A 10,051-nucleotide genomic window follows, 5' to 3' on the forward strand; every position below is an offset into this window, starting at 1 on the left:
AAGGGAGAAAGTCCCAGAAGGCTTCCCTAAAAAAGTGATGTTGAGCTGAGCTGGAGAGGATGAGGGGGCATTGACTAGGTGAGAAAACAAAGGCAATGTGTGCCAGGCAGAAGGAATCACATGTGCCACGCAGAGAACACATGGGTCTGAATTTGTCTTTATCTCAACAGTGAGGCAAGCCAGGGAAGGTTTTTCAGACGTGAGGGCTACAGGGTGATGAGTATCATAACATTTATCTTTAGATAAGATCACGCTTCTGTGGAGTGAGGTCTGAGAGCCTCTGGCTTGTCCTGGAGGCTGGTTGCATTTCTCCAAGGCACAGCCACACCCTAAGGAGGCCAGGGCTGGTGGTGGCCAGTACTGTCTGCCTGCCTGCCTCCTCCAGCACATGGCGTGCAGGATTGTGGAATCCAGCGGAGTGTTGTTGAGACTGCCAAAAAGTCCGGGAGGGTGTTTTGTCCTAGAGCCTCTTCCTACTCTATTTGAAAATCTCATCAGTGTGACCAGAAACTCTGGCTTTAGCTCTTTGTGGCTCCAAAGAAAGTGTCAGTGCTTATTATTATTATTGTTGTTTTAATTTTCACCTGAGGGCATGCCTTTTTTTAAATTGATTTTTAGAGATATAGGAAGGAGAGACAGAGAGAGAGAGAGAGAGAGTCTTCCTACTCTATTTGAAAATCTCATCAGTGTGACCAGAAACTCTGGCTTTAGCTCTTTGTGGCTCCAAAGAAAGTGTCAGTGCTTATTGTTATTATTGTTGTTTTAATTTTCACCTGAGGACATGCCTTTTTTTTAATTGATTTTTAGAGATATAGGAAGGAGAGAGAGAGAGAGAGAGAGAGAAGAGTGAGAGAGAGAGAGAGAGAGAGGAACATGATACATCAATGTAAGAAACATTGATTGGTTGCCTTCTGCACGCACTCCAACCTGGGATCAAACCCACAACCTGGGTATGTGCCCTGACCAGGAATCAAACCGTGACATTTTGGTGTACAGGAGGATGTTCCAACCAACCGACCCACGCCAGCCAGGGTGTGGCAATGCTTTTTAAAATGCAAGCTAAGCTCTGGGATTCCTTGGAGGCCAGAGCTGGGGGATTTGGAGAGTAGGCTCAGTTGGGCAGCCTTAAACAGGGCACTCTGAGTGGTACCCAAAAGAGACCCCCTTGTTCTAAAGCTGCATGGCTGTTGAATTCTGCTTCCTAACTGCAGAGATTATCTGCTCCAAAATATACCATGCTTAGAAGATTTTGCACTGGCTGTTCTCTCTGCCAGAACACTCTTCCCCTAGATCAGTGGTCTGAAAACTGCGCCCCTTGAGTGTGGCTCTTCCACAAAATACCACGTGCGGGCGCACACGTACAGTGTGATTAAAACTTCGTGGCCACACTCAAGGGGCCAAACAGTTGCATGTGGCTCGCGAGCCACAGTTTGCCGACCACTGCCTCTCACCCTCTTCAAGTCTTTGCTCAAATGTCTCCTTCCCAAGGAGGCTCATCCTGTCTATCCTATTTCACAGTGTCACCAGCCCATCGGTCTTATTCTGGAATGCCTGTTCTCCCTTATACTGGTCTATACTCCTCTTTTTCTATCATGTAATTTACTTGTTAATTATGTCCGTGATCTATTGCTTTTCTCCCCACCCCCATTAAAAAGGAAACACCATGAGAACGGGGACTTTATCTATTTTGTCACTGAGGTATTCCAAAATGCCTAGCATTTTAACACAGAAAACACCCCTAATGAAGAGCGGCTGAGTTGAAGTCCAATGTGGCACTTGGTCTGGCCAAGCTACCCACCTCTGCTCATCCTTGTGCCCTGGGCAGCTTGGGAGGCACAGGCTGATGCATTGGAAATAGGCTCCTCTGATGGCTTCTGTGAGGGGGCCAATCCATGGCTCACAGTGTTGCCATGGGGAGGTAGTGTTTAGCCAGCTAAAAGCAAAGTATTGGCACTCCTACAGCAATGGGGCACAACCCTGGACTGCTAGGTATGAGTGGTATGATGGTAGTTGAGTCAGCTGGTCTCTCAGAGCCTTGGTTTGAACAACTCAAAAAGGAAGGTGATGTGTTTCTCATGGGGGCAGGTAAAATATCTGTGGGGATGAATCCCCAGCACCTGGCACAGAGCCTGGCACATATAGCTATGCAATACATCAGTTGGTTGATTATGAGGAAAATGTAAGATAATGCTTGTAAACTTACATACACATAAAGCACTTGGCATAGAATCTGGCATGTGGGCATCATACATTAATTCACACAATAAATATTTATCAAATCCTACTATGTGCTTGGCAAAGTGCAATAACTATGGGGATTATTGTATGAGCTGTTCACGTCCAGTCACGGGGAATGCCATGGGCAGTGTAGAGACCTGCATGAGATGAAACAAGCTCACAAGGTAGTCTGAAGAGGGTGGCACCTCTCGTGACTCAGTCTGCCTCTGCATCCTTGCAGAACATCAGACGGATGAATACCCACATCCATGGCTTTCTCTCTGGTTAGCCTGGGTGCCTAAAGCAGCTCAGCTCACTCAAGCCAGTCACACAGGTGATGATAACTGAGGTTTTGGACTCCCCCGCCTCCCAGAGATGCCCTCTCTTATTGATGTCTATGTGGGCTGGATACACAAACCAAGTAAATTTAATAATAAGCTTGTTCAGTGCAGGCTGGAAGCTGAGGTCTAGAATTCCTGACTTGCCTGCACACTGATCCCCAAGTGTCTGGATTTGAGGGTTGGGAGGACACCTGTATGCTCTTTCTCCCACAGTTCCACAGTATGTTCTCCTTACTGTGCTCAATGAGTGATGACTCCCAGGCATGTAAAAAGCAGCGATAATGAGGTCAAAACCAAGCTGTCTCTGAGGGTTGGTAGTGATAAAATCAAGTATTACTAACAGTAGTAATAGAAGAACACCTCACATATAAGTAGCACCTATTAGGTGCCAGTCATACACAAAGCACTTCTATATTCATTACATCTCACAACAATCCATTGCCTTAGATTATTAGCCCAGTTTACAGATGAGAAAACTGAATTTCAGGAGGTTTAGTATCTTGCCATGATGGCTCAGGTAACAAGAGCTAGAAGCAAGATTCACTCCAGATAGCACCTGCAAGATCCACTTATGGTTGTGTGGCAAAGGGTCTCTTCAAGCATCACAGTGTGCCCAGCGGTAAAGCCTGAGCAAGGCACCTGGCCTCTCTGGACCTTTGGTCCCTTCTCTGTAAGGGCATCAGTCCTTCAGTTGTGTTGGGAGTTCATGAGTGTATGTATGTAAAGCTCTCAGATCCATACCTGGCTCATGGCAAGAGCCAAAAGTATTAGTAATTACTGATGTGATTAAAGTGCCTAAGTCTTAGAGCTCTGGGCAGAGGCCACTCTTGGTGAATGGCCGGAGAACATTCTTAAGCGGCATAGAGTAAACACTCAATAAAATGAGGGTGCTTCGTACGCAAATGGATCATTATTCTTAGAATCATTACCATTTACAAGAATACATACACTGATGTGCTCTTCCTTGCTCTGTGGCAGGGAGGGTGTGAGAGGGTTTTAAACCTACATCACCGAGGAGCCATCCTCCTCCTTTGCTGCCTCTTTTCCCACAACAGCCTTTCAGACCTGCCTCAGCCCAGGCAGGAGCCTAATTCTGCATGGCTGGGGTTTCCCAAATGTGCCCCACAACACCCCAAACCAAGCCTGTTGTGAAGAATGAAAGCTTTGTGTGGTTTCCCAGGAGCACACTGAAGGCCTACACTCAACCGTTCCTGGAACCCTGCACTCAGAATCATGCATTTCCATGATACTGAGCAAGAAAAAAAGGATCCTTTAAAAAATCCTTATTGGGAAAAGCACAGGGATATATGAGGGGCAAAGTATCAAAGAGACAGAAAGAAAAACCTTGTCCACTACGCCCGACAGGAGGCCTCTGGCAGCCTTGGCTCTGCAGAGATGCAGGACCATTTCAGAGGAGCTGGCCCTGTAGGGCGCTCACCAAGTCTGGAACCCTCGGCAAATGTGTAATAAATGAAATTACATTACAAATTAACACATAATGCTATGATTTATGGTTCCAGACTTTATGGCTACCAAGTACTGGAGATCACCAGAAGAGGTGAAGGTCAAGATAGGATGTAGCTCTCGTGCACCCCCACCCTCCATGGCGGGGGCAAGTGTCTCCTTAGCCACTGACTGACCTGAGACCTTTGGATCATGTGTGCATCGTAGCTGGACCCGTGGTACTTGGCCGTAATATCTGGGCTGTAGCAAGCATCACAAGTGCATGGTATATTCGAGCTCAGGGGCTGTTTCCTAGGTCTATAAACCTGTGGGAGAAAGCTACAATGGTTAGGTGCAGGAGGGGAGGGTGCAGGGCGCACAGGGAAGGAACTAGGAGAAATTAAAGAAGGAGGCTCATCTTGACTTTCTGTGGCCAAGTGGGTGAAAACCCCAGTGTAGAAGATGCACAGCCCCAAACAAGAGGTCAGATGGAAGCGGCCCCCGAGCCCCAGGGCCAGCACTAGCAAGGCATGCCGCTCTGTGGAATGACCCCCATGACTGGCAGTGCCTGGGACCCTCCCTCTGCAGGAGAAGGTGCCCAGGCATGGCGGTGGTCCCTCTCTTTCAGCAAGGCAGCCCCGTGAGAAATGGCCTCTGGTTCAGGGCCAAAGGATGCCTTTTCCTTCCTGAGGAGGAAGGCTTGGCCCAATTGTGAGGAGAAGGGACGTATGCCTTTGGGCTTCCCTTCCACTCACCTTGCACCTGTGCTCAGCCCAGATCAGCCTAGCAGGCAGCGGGCCAGTCCTGGGGGCTGAAATCAAAGTGGACACACTCCACGTGGTACCATGTGGCGTTTAGAGAATTTCAGAGCCACATGGGGCCTGAGGTAAGATGTGGCAGCCACCTTGTGAGACCACAGAGCATTGAGCCATATTTTCTAGGTTTCATAATGAAGGTAGGATCTGGGTGAACATTTGAACCACTGCTTCCAAAGCTCCTGAGTTATATAGAGAGGAGAAATAATGCCTGAAGATTTCAGGGATGACTTTGCAATATGCTTCAGGTACAATTATTTCCATTGAAGCCACTTCCAGAAGACCCTTTAGAAAGCAAATCATTTTTTTTTTGGCACAAATTAGGACTTTGTCCCTCCTTCCTTTTCCCTCAGAAGAAGTACAGTGGCCGAGTGAGGAGGAAAATCAGGATAATGAGGTAAACAGGTGATAAAAAAAAATATTAGGCTAAATAATGGTCCGGGAGGGCTCCAAGCATAGCCTGGTGGTGCCAGGGGCTGGGGGATGTCCCTCGGCTGAAAGGTCCAGGAGGAAACAGTTAAAGAGCCAAAGCTGGAAGTCTGGTGAGAAAGAATTCTAAAGAACTGGATGAGGGAAGTTATTTATAGGCCCAGAGAGTGAGCAAGACAGAAGATAACGGGTCCAACAGGAGAGAATGTGCCCAGAATTTAATTAGTAGTTCCTAGGATTTAGTCAGAAGTCACACAAAGTCCACTGGAAGGAAGAGAGCTGAGAGCTATTTCTGGGGAGATGATGCTAACACAAAAGAACGGAAAACAGCGCTGGTTGCAAACCACACAAGCCCAGGCACATGCAGCCCACACAGAAAAGCAGGAAGATGGTGCTCCAGTGACAACTCAGGTCATTGCACTCCTACCTGCTTTCAGCTGCTGAGCCTGCAGGATGGACATGGGAAAATGAAGAGCTGCTAAACCCTCAGAAAGCACCCAACGGCCCAAACCCAGCAAAGCACACCTGACGGGCAGGAGGCCCCACCTGCTGCTTTAGCTGGTGCACCAGTCGGTCTTTCTCCCGCTTGAGGGCCATCACTTCTTCCTGCGTCTTCTTCTTTTTGGAGGCAGAGAGTTCCAGCAGGGCGATGTTTGCATCTTTCTCACTGATGGCTGCAAGCAGAGCTTCCTGTCTGGTAAAATAAAGATTATGGTGATGATTTGTACAAAGTGGGAAAAAACACCATTTGGCATTTATAACTGACATGAGCCACGGAGTATTGTCTCAATGCAAAGGAATTTTGAATAATGCTTAAGACAAACTACCTCCTTGACTCTCAGAATAGACAAAGTTGTGTGGGTCAGAATCCCTGAGACCCACACACTGTGTCCTCTGAGAGAAGTGGCTCTCAATGGTTTCGCAGATATAGCTGCATATAAGAAATGGAGGGAGTCCATATGAACATTTGCTTTTAAAACACCTTCATCCATCTACCCATCTATCCATCAAGTTATTCATCCATATGCCTGTCCATCCTTCCTTCCATCCATATCTCCATCTACCTGTCCATCCATCCATCCATCCATCCATCCATCCATCCATCCATTAACCAGGTAATGTTCTAAGACAACCAGACAAAATTGGACAGCAACTTCAATATCAAGTGTAACTGTTTTTCCCTGTAAGCTTTCCTTTTGAAGCCAGGCAGAGATACTTACTAGGGTTCCCTTCCCATTTTCAATGCAATTAGTGAGGCTTGCTTGCCATTCCACCAAAAATCATTTCTTCCCCAGTATTCCATATCTCAGTAACCACAGCACCATCCACCAAGTAGCCCAAAGCCCCAAACCTAAAGTTGTCCTTGATTCCTTTCCTTCCTTCTCTATCCAGAGCCAATCAACAACTTCAGTAGGTTTCACTCCAAAATACATTCCTTATCTAAACTAATCTGTTGCTAGGAAATGTTCCCCAACCACCAGCATCTATCCACATTGCTCATTCACTAGTCTCCCTGGTACAGACAGAGGCCAAGTAACCTTTAAAAACATTCGAAGTCCGGATTCCACCACCCTGTTGCATGAAAAATCCATTGCATCACTCACTAGACTTCACATCCAGAGCCTTTACTGATGCCTGCAACTCGTTACACCAACTGGCCCTAACCACCTCTGTGAGGTCATCTTTTTCCAGTTCTCCCTCCTCAGTCATTAGGCTCCAGCACATTTTGTTCTTGAACTCTTTTCTAGTGTTTGAAAATGTTACACTTGTTCTCACCTCATAAGCTTTGTCTTGCCATTGCCTCTGGCTGGAATGGCCTCACCTTGCAGCTAGCTCCCTATCCTTCAGGTCTCAGCTCTAATGTATCCACTTCAGACAAGCCATCTCCAGCTGCTCTCCTTGGCAGTGCCTCTCTACCTGGCACCTTGTACCCAAGCCGCTGGCTGGCTACATTACCCCGGCATTTTTTGTTTCATTTCATACAATTCTTCACTAGTAGAAAGGATCTTAGATATTGATGATTTTTCTCTACTTGACACTCCATGAAAGTGGAAGCTCCTTGGTCTTGGACACTACTAGTTCTCCAGCTCCTGGCAGAGCACTGAGGACATAGCAGGTGTCTAACATGTTTGTTCAAGCAATAGAGAAGTTCACTTTATACTTCTCAAAAATGATGACGACACCATGTACAACTCTTCTCACGTAAAAATAATGACAATGAGTTGACTCCTGACTACTCTCTGGTCACTGCTTACTCAGAAAAGTGTTAAAGTTGACTCCTCAAATTTTAACAGTCCAATTTTATTGCAACATCTATTGCAGATTTTAATCTGGAATTTCCTGGGACCATTATTAACTAGGAAATGGGTCGCCTGGTGTGTTTTATTTAGTCCTCCTTTCCACTGAGGGAAGTCTTGTCCCAGCCATTGTGTCACTTCAACCATTGTTTAGATAATTGAGAAGACCCCACAGTCCCAGGAAAGCCTCAATATTGGGTACTTTTTTTGCACACAAGTCCCAGGACTAAAACCTGTTTTGCCTTTTTTTAATCCCCACCACCAGACCAGACCCTCCCCAGATGATTGGACAATGTAGTCATTATTTAGATCTCAGGTCCTCTGTTCACTGCAGGGATTTATATGGACTTTTCTGGGCCCTGCTAATGCCAGGCAGTAGAAGCTGCCGACTGAGGCTCAGTCAGACATGTGAGCAGCAGAAATGTCAGGAGGTATCTCCACTTTCCAGAAGAAAACCAGTGCAGGCTGCACTATGAAAAGCAGCATTAATATCTAGCTTTCTAGAGCTCGTTTCTTTCTGGGTAACATCCTAAGACAACACACATGCTTGTTGTTGATGGCCAATGCATATTTACACATAAGGCCAAGCTGAAGAGTCTGCATGGACTTCAAATCTCTACACCAACTCAGCTACAACACGCCCAAGGTGACTGCAACATTTTACCACACTCTGCCCCAAATTAAAATGTCCCAGTGAAAATTTTCAATGGAAAAAACCTTAAGAATCATTAAGAAAATTGGGAGTTGATAGCAAATTATGCTACATCCCCATGACTCACTCTTTACAGCTACATGCAGCCATGCAAAATGCTGATGGAAAATAATAATATGTGAAAACATGTTTGTTGAGAGACAATTCTTCATGAGTCTCATAGTTTTGCACACTCTTTATAAACATAGGCACTATCTTCTTTTCTCACATTTTTTTCAAGGGTGTTTGTATAATAAATAGCCTTGGAAGATCAAGGCAGTGTCTCTTTTAGGATCAAAGAATAGCTATGCTTACAGCGCTGTATAATAGTGTCTCTTTCCAGAGCAAAGGGCCAGCATGTTACTGCCCATTATAAAAGATTTGGGCTCCCTAAATTCAGGGTTGCCCTCCTTTAATGCAACGCACTGCAGGTGTAGCTATTCATCTGTCCCATCTGCCTTGCCTTCATGAAACTTGGGGAAAGGAGAATTGACATAAATGTGCTGATGTTGCTGTCTGCACCTTGAGCAATGAAGTCCTTTGTCTCTGACCTAAAAGTCTCTGGTTTGCCGCCTGCATCCATGACACTGAGCCAGGAAGACTTGTTAAGCATACCATAGGGAAAATCTCAGGTCCTTCACAGTTCTTGACATGCAAATGTCTATAGAATAAGATCCCAAAACATAAAATTCTATTCCTAGGAAAAACAAAAACAGGAAGAAAACGCTAATAGTCATTATGTCATAGTGGTAAAATGAATAGGCTACTTTTAAATTTTTTTCTGCATGTACTTTTTTGCATTATTCTTCTCTTCCACAAAGTATCCTAAGAGTAAAGCCTAAAAAAATGTAAATGAAGCTTTTCAGTCACCAAATAAACTACAGGAACATGCTTCAAATACGTGGCAGATGTGAAATTTGCTCATTTTTAAATCAAAGTATTTATGTTCTCTCTGTCCTCTGGCTCTGTATGCACAGGTGAGTGCCTGCACACATACTCTCATACATGTCTAGAACAGTCTACATCATTCTCACTAGGGCAGCTGCAATAATCTCCTAGGTAGGCTCCCTATGTCCACTTTTATATTCCTAGTCCTATGGCCCCTTTTAACCCATCTTTCTCTTTCAAGTCAAAATTCAGAATTATATAATTTTAATAACAGTTAAAGTCATCATTAACCTAAAGAATGAGCCTTCTAAACTCCTTTTCCCCTATAATTCTATAATTTAATATTTTCAGAATTTAACATATATTTCCCCTGTTATAATACTATCAAAAGTTCCAATGCATTAATTTCTAATATCATTTTTCTTGTTAATCATATAAAAACATATAAATTCCTAAGTCTTTACAGATGTTATCACTAAATACAGCCCCAAATTTAGTTACATTTAAATCATTTTTATAAAAGTACATTTAAAAACACTCATCAATATTAGTATAAATATAAAATAATCAATTTTTTTCTTCATAATCTTTTCCTCAGTGTCCTTTTTGTTTTGTTTTATTTTGTCTGTTTTGGCTAACAAATCTATTGATAAGTAACAAATCTATTTATAATGATAGAACTCTGTATAAAATTAGTGTAAGAAGAGTTATATCTCATTTAAATATTGGCCGTTATTAATGAAAATTTACCCTAAAATACCTTGATTGAATTCTACATTCAATAATTTTAGTCTAATAAAATCAAAGAGTAATTGCCCGAAGGTAGTAAAAGTATATAAAACTAGACAAAGATGATCATTTCACACTTAGAAAGAATTTATGACACTTTTAAGGCTATGCCTGACCTTAATAGGTAATGGCCTATTTCTA

The 10,051-nt window shown here is 44.1% G+C and overlaps 1 protein-coding gene across 12 annotated transcripts in view; it reads right to left on the minus strand.

Annotated features, from left to right (window-relative positions):
* Positions 1-10,051, minus strand: part of ERC2 (ELKS/RAB6-interacting/CAST family member 2) — an 861,660-nt gene that overhangs the window by 214,958 nt on the left and 636,651 nt on the right. For 8 of the 12 annotated variants that reach the window (XM_015571167.1, XM_015571157.1, XM_015571166.1 and 5 more), the window contains 2 exons: positions 5,792-5,939; positions 4,199-4,327 (listed from right to left, as the gene is read on the minus strand). In XM_015571167.1, coding sequence (XP_015426653.1) covers positions 4,199-4,327; positions 5,792-5,939 — 277 coding nt within the window. The remainder of the gene's footprint in view (positions 1-4,198; positions 4,328-5,791; positions 5,940-10,051) is intronic. The other 4 variants (XM_015571179.1, XM_015571181.1, XM_015571176.1 and 1 more) reach the window with 1 other exon arrangement.

This window comes from Myotis davidii, unplaced genomic scaffold, assembly GCF_000327345.1.
Source record: "Myotis davidii unplaced genomic scaffold, ASM32734v1 scaffold111, whole genome shotgun sequence".
In the NCBI taxonomy this organism is placed as follows: domain Eukaryota; kingdom Metazoa; phylum Chordata; class Mammalia; order Chiroptera; family Vespertilionidae; genus Myotis; species Myotis davidii.